Below are 13,957 nucleotides of genomic sequence, written 5' to 3'. Positions count from 1 at the left end.
TGAATGCTTCTAATGGTTACAGCTTTCTGTGAATACTAATCCACGAGGCTTATAGATGCTACAATGTCCCCAAGAAACGAAAACGCTCTTGATCGATGTACCAGCATGGTATACTAATGCTATGATGTTCCGGGGGGTCAACTTGGGGGGACTTGGGGTGGTATTCTCCCTGGGGCCCTTTCGATGGCCCGACTCCCATTATTATCTTTGGGTACGATCGGCCGGATATCTGGGTGGATATCTGGACAAAATATCCACACATTCGAAAAGGATTGGAACTGATGAGTGCGCAACAGGAGGTCAAAGATGCATATCAAAACCAAAAAAAAAAAAATCCCCCAAAGGACGACATCGCTTTTGCAAAATCCAGCTGCCATAAGCTCGAGAATCTTCAGCCTGATGGAAATCATCTTCGCCAGAGCCATGCTGAAAGCGAAGTAGCGACTTGGAATGTTTCTTGAACACGAACGACATGGCAGATTGCTGAGCAACACTTGGGATGAGGGAAATAAGATAGGAGTCGGATACAACGGCAATGTTGCACTTTTGGACTTTATTATTGTGCTTCTCAGACGTATCGTCCATGCCTGTTCTATTTACATCTACATCTCTTGGCTGAATAACTCATGCATTGACGCAGACAGTTTATTTGGAGGTTTGCTTGACCTAAATATTGATTAGGGAAAAACACTCTTTCCCACTTTTGATGACGAGAAATGCGTCACCCGCGGTAGGGCTTCTCGTCAGGTAGACTTTATTTGAGACTCAAGGCTCGCTACCGCCTTGCACTTCGGAGACGACAATTTGAATAGATCCCCTTGGCAAGCCGTGGCCATTTTCATTCTGTTCACATTGACGGAGTCACGTAGTCCATTTCAGCCATTTTCTCGTCATTCATGAAGGTATTCAGATACGGAAACAGTCATGGTGCATATGTTACACATATATATATGCGACATTACTCTACGGTAAGAACAGCTTGACGAACACAGAGCCTTCTTTCATTCCTCATTCCAGCATTCAAAGCCTCTTCTCCAACGTGATTGAAGCCATTCAAATCAATTTTTCAGCCTTCAATGGTCTGAGGAATTCCAATTTCCATCCGCTCCCTCGGCGTGTCACGCGCGCAAGTTTCCACGAAAGCACCGTTCAGGCGACTTTGAACTTCTCGTTTCAGGGCCAGTCAATAAAACGCTTCAACCTCAGAAAACCCCTCCCATCTTTCTTTGTCCAAGCGGTGAGGGTTCATGGGGTTGTCTAGGTGGAATAAATGAGCCATCTTTTCTCACCAGCTACAATGCAAGAACGTACGCATACTCGCTATGATGCCACGGCGCTGACTATGTTGTGCCATATTGGCAGAAGGCCAGGACTCCGGTGATTGTAGCGTATTCATCTGGCAATGGTCTCAGCCAATACATTCTGTCTAGGGACCTGGTGGAGGCTCGTACCCTCGCTTTGGATAGGTACAGTACCCACACTGGGGAAATATGAACGTTTATTTCAATTAGGTCCGAAGAGTTGACTCCTGGTTCGGTCCCCGGAAATGTCTTTCGTCTCTATCAACCTCGACAAAGTCCCTCGAGCAGTTCAGAGGCTAGTTTACAATGCATTTTTTGTTTTGGGGGGGGAGGTTGGGTTCGGAGCACCCGAGTTCACGAAGAACATGAGCAACAATGAAGCAATGTGGTTGCGATTTGACACGAGCAGGACGTGGGTTTGGCGCCAAGGACATATTCAAGAATATTGTGCATTGGGTTGGTGCGCCCCGAGAAAGTCCATGGTGATGATTTGGGAAATGCGGACAAAATGATGGGGGCGGTACTGAAGACAGGGGTGAGTACGCGAGTGTCAAGGAGTTTAGAACCTGAAGGCCGATAAAAATGAATCGAGGTCGATTCTTCTCCGGCCAGAAGGACGAGATTGCGAGTGAGCAAAAGATCAGGCAGTGTGAGATTGGGTGAGGTCAAGAATGCTGGGCATCGTAACGCAGAACGATGTTCAGTGGAATGGAAGCGGTTGAAGCAATGGGTCTGAGTCCCATCGTTACTCTTACCTGATTGGAAGACGTGGCAATTTTGAGCTCAGCTAATAAAATCACGCACCTGAGTTTTGTCCTAAGGCCATCGATATATACTGTGATCTCTTCTCTGGAGCCCAGAAGTCTGCCTTGCTGACTTTCCCATGTCTCAAATTTTTATTCGGTCTGGCGCAAAAAAGGTTTCCGAGGCTCGTGTGGGATTCGATTAAGCTTCTTTTGGGGCATGGTGCCAAACGGGTTTGCATTCCAGACTGCCGATATCACTAAACAGAGTTAGAAAGGGGAAAAGGGGGCAAAGAGGTCTTCCGCATTTGCCCTGGCAATTCTGCATTTGGTACATCTTTGCGCGTTGGGGGCTTTTTACTTTAGTGTTGCGGTCCACATCGTGGCTGGCGTGGCATTCGGATTCTGACTTCATTCTAGCGGCCGTCGTGTGATCCGAACAAGCCCTACCTATAAGGCATGCCAAATTTGCATTTCTTTCTCAATTCCACCAGAGCTGATCTTCAAACATGGAAAAGGGAAAAGGCCACGTTCGTCCGAATGGTTCTCGTTCCCTACCACGACTTTCCCCGCCCGCGTCTCAGAGCACTGCAGAACCCCTTTCGAGCGAATCCGATTCTCCAGTTCCAGACATATTATTGCAAGACACAGCCAACATTCTCGAGGACGGCCGCATTTCAGTCGATCTTGGGTCTAAATTTGCGCAGGTCTTTGCTAAACTCATTGAAGCCTCGGAGGATGAGGAGCCCCCCACCAGTGAACCCCCACCAGCTTATTCGACCATCTCCGAAATTGATACCTGGAAACTACCTTTGAGTATTGTTCTTCAAGTCGTCGGTAGTCGTGGCGATGTTCAGCCCTTTGTCGCTCTAGGGTCAGAATTGCAGCGTCATGGCCACCGCGTGCGACTGGCGACTCACAATGTCTTCAAAGAGATCGTTCAAGGCGCAGGGCTGGAATTCTTCCCCATCGGAGGGGACCCGGCTGAATTGATGGCTGTAAGACAAACCATGTTTTTGCCGAAGGGAGGATCCTTCTTGTCTGACATGATGCTGTGCAGTACATGGTAAAAAATCCGGGGTTGATTCCTCGAATGAAGACACTACGCGAAGGCGAAATTGGTCGGAAACGCGAGATGATCCGAGAAATTCTCGACGGATGTTGGTCTTCTTGCATTTCTCCAGATCCAGAAACCGAAAATCCATTCGTTGCGAACGCCATAATTGCCAATCCCCCTAGTTTTGCCCATGTACACTGTGCGCAAGCCCTGGGAATCCCATTGCACATCATGTTTACCATGCCTTGGACCCCGACTCGAGCATTTCCTCATCCATTGGCCAATGTGAACAATAGCAACACCGATCCAAAACTGGGCAATTACATCTCTTATGGCGTGGTCCAACTCTTGACTTGGAATGGGTGAGCTGGATACCTCTACTCTTCACACACATCTCTCTGTGTGTGTCTGTGTCTGTCTATCTGACACGCCTCTTTAGGATCGGGGATGTTGTTCAGAGCTGGCGAAATTCGATCGACTTGGAGGACGTGCCAATATCGGAAGCTCCATTTCTGATGGAAACATTGAAAATTCCTCATACCTATTGTTGGTCACCTGCGCTCGTGCCCAAGCCTCGAGATTGGGGTGCACATATTGGTCGGTCCATGTTCTGTGTGGGAATGATCAAATCTGACAAAAACTCCGAATAGATGTTTGTGGGTTTTTGTTCCGAAATCCGCCACCCTACACTCCGCCGGCCGAACTTGACGCCTTTCTTCGAGCCGGCCGGCCCCCGATCTATGTTGGCTTTGGCAGTATTGTTATTGATGAGCCGGAGATACTTGTCCGCACCGTGTTGGATGCTGTTGAGGCTTGCGGCGTCCGTGCCATTATCTCAAAAGGTTGGAGTAATCTTGACAGCATGTTCGTGAATGAAAAGATTTTCTTTTTGGGTGAATGCCCTCACGGTATGGCGATATCGCTTTTCAAAGTTTGCGGCAGGTATTGATGAATACTGGCAGAATGGCTCTTCCAACGAGTGTCCGCTGTGGTTCATCATGGCGGTGCTGGGACTACAGCTTGTGGTCTGTTGAACGGACGTCCCACGGCCATCATCCCTTTTTTTGGAGAGTGAGTCCTTCACGTCTGTTCGAGAGCCATCCAGTATGCTAAATCTCATTCGCTTCAGTCAACTCTTTTGGGGCCACATGGTAGCGGTGGCAAGGGCTGGCCCAACACCCATTCCTTCCAAGAATTTGAACAGCCAGAATCTGAGCCAAGCTATCCGGTACTGCTTGAGCGACCAAGCTGCCCATGCGGCAAGACGGGTGTCCGAGAAGATGAGAGCGGAATCTGGTGTCAAGGCTGCCGTCGAATCATTCCACCGTCACTTACCGCTTCAGGATATGCATTGCGATCTAATCAACAGCCTCCCGGCCGCTTGGGAATGCACGAAGCCGAAGACATCCATCAAGTTGTCCGGAGCCGCTACCGAAATTCTGCTTCAATCTGGCAAAATTAAACCAAATGACCTGCGATTGTACAGACCCAAACCTATATTCATTGAGAATCGTCGTTGGAACTTCGTCACCAGTGCTGCTTCCGTCCAACTTGAGGTGTCATATGATATTTTGGCTGCTCTGAGTGGCTTCTGGAGAAATCCCCGTGCAATTCACAAGCAAAGACAACGTGAATTGGCTCGTCATTTAGCCCAACCGGATGGCTCTGACACGTCTAGCTACACCAAGCCAGAAACTTCCCGCAGAGACGTAGTAAGAATGGTTGGTGCGTCTGCAAAGGCCCTTTCTGACCTCCCCGTGGCCTTTGTCAAGGGTCTAACTGTCGATATACCCGTGGCCGTCACCGAAGGCTTGAGAAATACGCCCAAATTGTACGGCGAAAAAGTCCCTGACCATGTCCCTATCACGGATTGGAAAAGTGGCTTGACCGTGGCCGGGACTACTTTTGTCCATCAGATGGCGGAAGGTCTCTCAGATATCGTGGTGCAACCAGCTAAAGGATTGGTCAATGAAGGAGTATTCGGATTTGGGAAAGGAATTGGCAAAGGTGCTTTGCAAACGCTGACAAAACCCGGTGCCGGTGAGTATGCGGACTTTTAGACGCCCACCAAAAAAAGGATCCTGCTAACACAATATCGTAGCATGTGTAGGGCTTTTGGGATACACCAGTCAAGGTATCTACAAGTCTATTCGAGCTGTCGTTCATTCCAACACCAAGAAAACTGTTGCATCAGCGCACAGAGTTCAAGATAAATATTTCATCCATGCGAATGGGGCACGTATCGACATTGTCCAGGTCATTCAGGAGTTCGACAGAATCTGTCTCATCGGAAGAGGAAATGGAATTGAAAGGTCCAGCGGAACGGCGACCCCGACAAGCGTGACAAGAACAACGTCGGTGTCGTCTCCACCCTCAATGTATGAATTGGGTGATTCATCAGTCTCACCGCCGACATTCATTGCTGAGCTCGAAGCCCCATTAGCACCAGAAACTCTGTTCGGCAGGATATCAGACAGAGCCCACCCGGAAACGTGAATGAGCGACGAAGAGCGCAAAATGTGGTGTTTTGCAATAGGAAGAGCCTGCCAGTCTTACGACTCACGAAAGAACTTGATTCGACACTGATGGTCCGGCAGCCGAGGGTGGCGATTTCTGGACGCATGCCTAAGGGCTGGTCGTGACAATTACCTCTTCATTCCTGCCGCCTTGTAAGTCGAATGAAACCTGACAAACGTATAGAACTCAACGGTGCAGTATTCCTCTGGATCCCCGCTATGGCTACTAGTATGGAAGTTGCATACGATCATGGTCAGTATGCGTATCGACAAACTTGGCCCACACGGATATAATCTCATGGGGCTGGGCCCTAGAACACCCAGAGGTAATCACTTACGAAGGTGAGACATCATTCCTCTGTAGATCCTGCTTGCTTTGGCTTAATGAGCAGAATCAAGCTTGACTCCCTGTTGAATGCGGCGATGGATTGCGGCCACTGAGTCTATATAGAGTGAGAACGAATGTTTGATCAACTGGACTTTGAGCAAAGGGTTCGGAATGCTCTTCTGAAGATCCTTTCTTCGTGAATTCCTGTCAGCCGCCAAATGCGTCTGAAACCCCCTCGGAACCTTGATCAGCCCGTAGAATGGGGAAGCCAGACTCGGTTTGAGGTGATCGACAGCCAACCATTTCGTCCTTTTTCCGGCCTCCTGACGAATTTCGGAATGGTAGCGGAGGTGGGGGTGGACCTTCTTTCGGGTTTTTTGCGGGGGAGGTTAGTGCACGCTGACACATACCATCAACGTAAGATGACCGAGACATCGGCTCCACGATACCTAGCTGAGCTCCCACCAACATGTGCAACATTTGTGGTCATATAAGGGAGGCACATCTCTATGGGAGTGTATGACAGGCCAGGAATAAGACACTGAATTGTTTCGCGCCAATAGAAGCCTGGGAATTGCTCAAAATGGTTTATATTCCGCCTTTGAAACCGCTTGGTTCTATTTTGACCATCGACAAGAGCGATGGCCGTTACGTTGCTCGTATCAACGAGGAGGTTGTGCTTGCTGATGGCGCCAGGATCCGTCTGAACGTCTTTTTGCCAGTTACTGGGGGCCCAAAATGGCCAGTTCTCCTGACCTCTACGCCATATGGCAAGGACGTGTGAGTCAAGCTGATCCATGGGACGCCCTGCTCCAAGCTGAGAGCTTGTCCCTCCACAGAAACTATCATCGTGCAAAGGTGTATGAACACGGCTCGATCACAGTCACAGGGGAGCATGTTTGTGAGCACATTGCCTTCGAGGCTCCCTCTCCGTCGTACTGGTGCCCCAGGGGTTATGTTGTGGTCATTTGGGACCATCGCGGCACTGGCCAATCGCCAGGCTATCTCGAGATCTGGAATTCAGAGCATTTTGACGGTAGGGCCTCTCCAACTTTGACAAATTGGATTTGTGGCTAAGGTATCTTTTCGAGATCATGCCCAGGTGGTCGAATGGGCTGCCGACCAGCCATGGTCTACTGGAAAGGTTGGTCTCTCAGGCATCTCTTACCTTGGTTCCAATCAGGTCAGTGGCCCCAGGCTTAGTCTTTTGTTCATGCAGGGAGCTTATATGGCTTGTGATGCAGTGGCCAACGGCAGCACGTCGACCTCGCGGTCTGGCTGCCATCTGTCCATGGGAAGGATTTGGAGAATTCTATCGCGAAACCACGAGACGCGGCGGCATTGCTTCCAGTGTACGAGGCGATTTGTCAAAATTGCTTTCTCCCTGTATTTAACCATATATTAGTTCTTCCGCACTTGGTATCCGGCGCAGGTCATCCCTATTCAGTATGGTAGCCGAAACAGGGAGCAAAACACGTTTGGTCCGACAGCGCCAGAAGGTGAATTGACGGAGGAACAACTCCGTGAGAACCGTGAAGACGTCCTGGCGATTGTTTCCGATTCCGCGAATGAGTTTATGGATGATGAATATTACCAAGGCCGCATGGTCCATGAGGATTACTCCAAAATTGAGGTGCCGCTCCTCAGCGCTGGAAATTGGGTACATGTTCCTCCTCAATTTCCACGCCTGCAGTTCCGCTAATCTTCAGATCAGGGCGGCCTCAACCTCCACCTTCGGGGTAATGTGATCAGTTACTTGCGCGCAGGGTCCAAACTCAAGTTCCTACGAATTCATACTGGTCGTCATGGTAAGTAATTTTTTCCCGTCGTCGAAAATTGTAATGGTCTCAGAGCAGACCCTGTTGTCTGGGCTCTGGCATTTTCGCTCCAGGCTAATGACAAGTGGTAGATACCCCATTCTATACTTCGCCATATATTGACATGCAGTTATCTTTCTTCGATTGTTTTCTCAAGGGTGATGACTATGATGGTTGGAAGAGTGGCAAACAACCACCAGTACGATTCAGTGTGCGCAGAGGTATGGCGCCAATGGGGACGCTCAATGAGTCCGAAGTGTTCCCCTGGCGTGATGAGCGGGAATGGCCTCCTGCCCAGACGAGATACGAGAAATTCTACTTGCACGCTGATCAGTCTCTCGGCACATGCAAACCTTCGTCTGAGGGCACACTATCATATCAAGGCCTGACGTAAGGGTTTTCAACTTCTCCACAGATGTACTCCGGACTGATCAAGCTTTGCAGTGGCGATGGGTTCAAGTTTGCGACTGTGCCAGCGAACGAGGAGTACGAGATCTGCGGTCATCCGAGCACGCGACTATCGATTAGTTTATCTGGCCATCAAGGCAAGGCCGAGGCTGATATTGATGTCTACGTTGCTCTTCGCAAGCTTGACAAGAGCGGCAAGGAGCAATGGTTTGCCAGCAGCATCGGCACGCCTACTCCTGTCACATTCGGATGGATTCGTGCTTCACACCGCACCCTGAACCCTAAACCATATCCTGAGCTGGCTGAAGGCGCGCTCTCATTCCCCGTGCTCAGCCACAAGAGAGGTGACAAGAAGGACGTCAAGAATGGAGAAATCTATCAGCTAGATTTCGAACTCTGGCCGACTGATCTGGTCGTCGAGAAAGGCGAAACGCTCATCTTCGAAGTGACAGCCAAAGACCCTGAAGGCGTCGCTTGGTTCGGAGCTAACGAAGCTGCTGATCGGTAAGCACTCGAGTTCCCTTTCTCGATCATAGGAGTGAAAGCTGATGGAGGAATTCTGTGCCTTTAGAACTCAACAGCGGTTTGGAGGCGTCAATAATATTCACATTGGACCCCAGCATGATAATTATATAGTTTTACCGCTTCTCTAGTTGCGTCGGAGCCTTTCAATGAGCGCTCTAGAGGCCTCCTAAAGCTTCAATTTAATAAGAGAAGTGATTGAACAGAGTCTTTTCCAGGACTGAAATCACGAGCAACTCGATAAGAACCTCGAGCTTCGTCATAATATCCGAAGCAACTGTATTGCCTAGGAACCTGCCCTTTATTTGGGGGGATCGGCTACCATACAGTTACGGTATAGCTACTCCCCGCATTCCCCCCCGCATCTCACGAGCGCCTATTAAGTCGCCTTCCCCGGATCCGTTGCTCGTCTCCTTTTCCAAATATCGTCTCTACAAATTGATCCAAAACATACAGTCTCTACTTCTCGTTCCTGCGGCAGGTCCTGTAATCAGCGCCATGACTATTCATGCTTGCGATGTTTGTAGTGCTACCTTTCAGCGGACCGAACACCTCTCCAGGCACAAGCTGCTCCACCTGGGCCAACGTCCGTTCAGCTGTCCTAAGTGCGATCGCGCATTTTCACGAAGGTGAGAATTTCGTGGTCAACTGCTTCCTCCACTTACTCACGGATCCCTTTGTTCATCATTAGAGATACCCTGCAACGTCATCTCAGCGTGCACGATAAAAGGCAGAACGGTAACCCCATTTTCACAAATAATGGAGGCAGAGTGAAGCACGCTTGTCGACGATGTTCAGAAAGCAAGATTAAATGCGACGGCCATCTTCCATGCAACAGATGCCTTTCAAGGAACTATACATGCATGTATGGAGCTGCTCAAGCCTCAAAGGTGAGTGGACAACTGGGATAATTCATGGCCCGGAGTAACTGTCTGATTCTTATTAGCCGCAAGAACCTCAACCACAAGTTTCCGAGCCGATCGCCAGTAGATCTGACTGGTCCAACCTGGCGGAACCACGATCACTATGGGCGCAGAGCGGTGTCGATGGGAACGACAAATCTCTCATGTCTCCCGACAAGTCGTTAGGTGAAGGAGCTACATCTCAACGAGACGCTGTAGCATCGATAAACATTCCTGAGCCAATGTCCATGACAGCAAACCCGCCATGTGACACGTATCTCTCTGCATTTTCGGCCACCACGCAACATGATGATGTGCACTTCGACGGATCTATTATAGGCCGTGCTCCTTTTGAATTGCAGTCGTCCGAACTGTTTTCCTTGAGCACAGCGGCACAGGACGCGCCGTTTTGGGACGACAATGAGGACTCCGCTTCACTGTTTCAGGGTCCATTCTCCGACTTCGGGTTTCCCCTGTCGCCAGACCAAGCTCAGCTGGAAGAGATGGATATGTCGCACCCAAACGATGATTCAGATGATAACCCATCAGATGCGCCACTCCCGAGCTTCCTGGGTACTAGACCGAGTCCAGATCCACAGGAGGGACAAGGCATGCAATTTGATGCTTTTGTGCGAAAAACATTCAACAATCGACGACAGCTCCATGATGTGGTTGGCGACCGACAAAGTCACGCCACAAGTCGAGGCTCTCGGCTTTCAAGTGCCCGAGCAGAAAAGTCGCAGTATCCTCCCCTCATGGGTGCCTTTTCCTCTGTGCTCTCTGAGAGTGACGACGCGATGTGGGAACCGGAAAATTTGGCCCACGTTCAGTCTTTACCGCGATCGACTTATAGCCAAATCGTTGCTCAGTTCGGTGTTTTTTTATTCACCAGCCGAGTTTTGACCCTACTTATGAACCATGGCTGCTAGTCCTCGCTGTCATAGCAACTGGATGTCGCTTCTCACGAGTGCCTGAGGCGGTGGACTGTGTGGATCTTCTGCAAGAGTTTGTTCGCAGAGCGTTTTATGCAACGGTAAGTGCATATCATCGCTCAACGCGGTTTGCAACACCTCGGGCTTTTCTAGGAGTTGTCATTTGACTAGCTACGTAGATCGAGAAGGACTATGGGGCCACGTGCGAACCCTGGTTCGCCCAAGCCGGAGTGCTTAACCAAATAGGCATGCAATTCTCGAAAGACATGAGACTCGTGGAGTCGGCTCAAGCCATGCGAAGTACGCTCGAGGTGATATGTCGAAAGATAAATTGCTTTTACGAGGCCGAACGTCTAGTGAGTGCATCGGAAATGCAAAATAAGACGCAGCAGGCTTGGGAACTGTGGGTACGAAAGGAAAGCATGCGTCGACTGGCTTACACACTTTGGGTGAGTCCAACATATCATTCCATTGAACTGGTACCTCGGACGTATTTCGCTAACTACGACTGGATATCAGCTGGTTGACAGCCAATATATGTTGTTTCTTGACCAGCCTCCGCTGATTCCCACAAATCTACTCCGGGTGCGCTTGCCTAGTGCCGAAAATATATGGCACGCTCCCACAGCGGCCCTGTGGCGTGAATATTCGCAGCAGTATGGTGAGCCTAGCCGCAAAGATCTCGACAATGCTTTCGGTCATCGTTTACTGAAGAGTTCTGATGCAGGCGTGGCACCACCAGGCAATATCCGAAGAGAGTTAAATAACCTCTACAAGACCAGGACCCGTCGGCACGGGTTTGGCGATTTTGCCATTCTCCTGCTAGTCCTGGGTGTCTTCCGCAACGCTCTCGACGTTTGGCGCAATTCCCGTGAAGGATACGATATATACCTCGGGGCCACGCAGGACCTTCAGCAGCATGGTTCTAATTCATTTTCGACCGCCAACACTCCCCCAGTCGCCCAGAAAGCTCTGGAATATCTACAAATACTGTGTTCCGAGAACGAGGACTTGTTACTACCGTCTTCATTGAAGTCTGTGACATTACATCACTATCACGCCATCGGCATTGTCCTTGGCATCCCCCTGGGTGAGCTCTTTTGTTACTTGGGCTATCGTGTCACTAGCGTCGATATAGCTCATTGCCGGCATCGTCTTAGAAGTTGGTTCCAACAGCATGACAGAGAAGCTCGTCAGGTGGCGCTACATGCAGGCCGACTTTTTGCTTGCATTCGGCAGTCAAACATGCATGGGTATTATGAAGGCCGTGCATTGTTGATAGCTTGCTTGACCTTGTGGATCTATGGTGACAATGCCAGACTATGCTCTAATCTTCCTTCTGAAGCCAATGCCGTTCCAACGATCCGTCTAGACCAACGTCTCGGGAGGCAAATTGAGGAATCCTGGTTGCAAGATGGCACAGGAATGCGTCCCTGCCTGGCAGGCGTGGGCAGCATCATGGGATCGGATGGAGTTTCTCGCTTGATTCAAGAAGGTTCCAGGGTGCTGTGTGCCTCTTCCGTTTGGCCGATATCTGATGTTCAAGGGAAAGCGTTGCAAATCTTCCACAAGCTTCGCACGTCAGAATTGAGCTAGGAAGAGACATGGTACGGTGCGATTAGAAGATGGATTGAGTATTGTCTTAAAGTGCATGAAAGATCCCGGGCCCCGTATCCCACACGGATAGTTGACGGGAATGCTACAAATTTCGGCAGTTCATTGTACGAACCCCTCCCCCGTACCGAGAGGCTTGTACGATGTGACGTGGAGGGACCTGGAGTGAACATAGAAGACCTACCACAACAAGGATTGGATTATTTGTTTAGTCAAAGGGATACATAAAACACCCACAGATGAGGACGAAGAGAGGAGCCGGAGGGAAACACGGTAGTTCAGCAGAAATGACACATATGATCCACGGGAAGGGCTGACAATTTTCTACTAAGGCGCCCTAATACTTTTGATAGACTGCAACCTTACACGATGCCGTACAATCTTAGAGGAAGAAATGTCCTGGTGACCGGGGGTTCACGGTAAGATGCCGTCGGGCATAGACGAACCACATTTCTCTCACGGAGATGCGCCACGCTGACACTATGCATTTCTTCGTTCAGGGGTTTGGGCGCTCTAATTGTTCAGAAGCTAGCGGCAGAGGATTGCAACGTGGCGATCAACTATGTATCAAACATTGGGCGAGCCGAAGAGATCGCAGCATTGATTGAGGAGGAATATAAGGTCAAGACATTCATCATTCAAGGTGTATGCATGCTCCCCTTTTCTTTTGGAGGGGATCCGATCCTTGCGTGGTGGCTAACTTAATGCACACAGGATGCTGGTGTCCAAGAGGACTGTACCAGGATGGTAAGAGACACCATTGGAGCGTTTGGAGGACTTGATATCATCATCTCCAATGCAGGATGGACCAAGTTCACAGAGTTTGGAAATTTATACGCCATGACGGAGGAAGACTGGGATAAAGTCGGTTGTCCCGTTTCGTCTTTATGATATTGCAGGACTCATCTTGACGATGGTAGTGTTGGGCGGTCAATGTCAAGAGCAACCTCTATCTTTTGCGCGAAGCGGCCTCTACATTCAACGCCAATCCTGATGGCGGGGTGTTCCTCGTAACTTCGTCCATCGCAGTGGGCAAAGGACCTGTTCCACCGCTTGCTGCCAGCCTTTAACTCATGTCCAGGCCATTTCTCCATCCGGAAGCTCTATGCCTTATTCGGTGACGAAGGCGGCCGGTGATGACTTCGCTTAAGTCCAAACTGCGCATAGCTGACGCTGGACAGGACTGCATTTGATGAAGGCACTGGCAGTAACACAGGGGCCGAAGATCAGAGTGAACGCCATATTGCCTGGATTACTTCTCACAGAATGGGTACAGTGTCTGAGATGGGACTTCGCGGAAGTCTTGACTGATACGCCCTATGGGGATTGAAATTTACACCAGAGCAGCGAGACGCATTGGCAGAAAGAGCAATCTTAAAACAAGTGGTGAGCCGGAATTTGGAATCCACAGCGGTAATATTCCTATGCTAACTTGGTGTTGACCGTCCTCGAAGATTGTGCGGATGCATTCATCGCAGCGGCGAAGAGCGGATCAATGACAGGCCAATGCATCCAAGTCGGTAAGACAAACCTTGCATCTCTATTTGGACAGGGCCGGCAAACTGACGCGAGCAGACTCGGGCATGCTTATCCGACGATATCTCATTGTGCATAGCCTTAGTACAACGTCCAAGTACAGATATAGCACCGTTCAGTGCAGTTAGCCTAGTCATTCGAGTCGGGTTCAATTTTGCATAAGTCATACTACAGCACGATTGCTCCAGCTCTCACTGTTGTGGAGAAAATGTGTCAGCCCCCTTGTTAGAGTCCACTCTGGATCATGCAAGAACTCATCCTGAGCAAGAATAAAATTGTGC

General features: G+C 49.7%; 4 protein-coding genes across 4 annotated transcripts; all 4 read left to right on the top strand.

Moving 5' to 3' along the window:
- Nucleotides 1–2,553: 2,553 nt before the first annotated feature.
- Z518_07851 (uncharacterized protein) lies at nucleotides 2,554–5,597 on the top strand (the record flags this gene model as incomplete). The annotated part of the gene is made up of 7 exons (XM_013413594.1): nucleotides 2,554–3,042; nucleotides 3,105–3,463; nucleotides 3,541–3,698; nucleotides 3,752–4,009; nucleotides 4,064–4,172; nucleotides 4,231–5,141; nucleotides 5,203–5,597. The coding sequence occupies 7 exons, from the start codon at nucleotides 2,554–2,556 to the stop codon at nucleotides 5,595–5,597; spliced, it is 2,679 nt and encodes an 892-aa protein (XP_013269048.1).
- Nucleotides 5,598–6,528: 931 nt separating this feature from the next.
- Z518_07850 (uncharacterized protein) lies at nucleotides 6,529–8,678 on the top strand (the record flags this gene model as incomplete). The annotated part of the gene is made up of 8 exons (XM_013413593.1): nucleotides 6,529–6,725; nucleotides 6,785–6,981; nucleotides 7,037–7,128; nucleotides 7,190–7,297; nucleotides 7,351–7,605; nucleotides 7,660–7,753; nucleotides 7,849–8,152; nucleotides 8,207–8,678. The coding sequence occupies 8 exons, from the start codon at nucleotides 6,529–6,531 to the stop codon at nucleotides 8,676–8,678; spliced, it is 1,719 nt and encodes a 572-aa protein (XP_013269047.1).
- An 877-nt stretch (nucleotides 8,679–9,555) lies between these two features.
- Z518_07849 (uncharacterized protein) lies at nucleotides 9,556–12,122 on the top strand (the record flags this gene model as incomplete). Its single annotated transcript, XM_013413592.1, has 5 exons — nucleotides 9,556–9,582; nucleotides 9,639–10,418; nucleotides 10,487–10,627; nucleotides 10,706–10,975; nucleotides 11,046–12,122. The coding sequence occupies 5 exons, from the start codon at nucleotides 9,556–9,558 to the stop codon at nucleotides 12,120–12,122; spliced, it is 2,295 nt and encodes a 764-aa protein (XP_013269046.1).
- Nucleotides 12,123–12,509: 387 nt separating this feature from the next.
- Z518_07848 (uncharacterized protein) lies at nucleotides 12,510–13,470 on the top strand (the record flags this gene model as incomplete). The annotated part of the gene is made up of 6 exons (XM_013413591.1): nucleotides 12,510–12,559; nucleotides 12,641–12,785; nucleotides 12,855–13,004; nucleotides 13,061–13,168; nucleotides 13,222–13,273; nucleotides 13,322–13,470. The coding sequence occupies 6 exons, from the start codon at nucleotides 12,510–12,512 to the stop codon at nucleotides 13,468–13,470; spliced, it is 654 nt and encodes a 217-aa protein (XP_013269045.1).
- Nucleotides 13,471–13,957: the final 487 nt, after the last annotated feature.

Source organism: Rhinocladiella mackenziei (assembly GCF_000835555.1).
Source record: "Rhinocladiella mackenziei CBS 650.93 unplaced genomic scaffold supercont1.6, whole genome shotgun sequence".
Classification (NCBI taxonomy): domain Eukaryota; kingdom Fungi; phylum Ascomycota; class Eurotiomycetes; order Chaetothyriales; family Herpotrichiellaceae; genus Rhinocladiella; species Rhinocladiella mackenziei.
The sequence above is the reverse complement of the archived record's forward strand: the minus strand, read 5'-3'. Positions and strand labels throughout refer to the sequence as shown.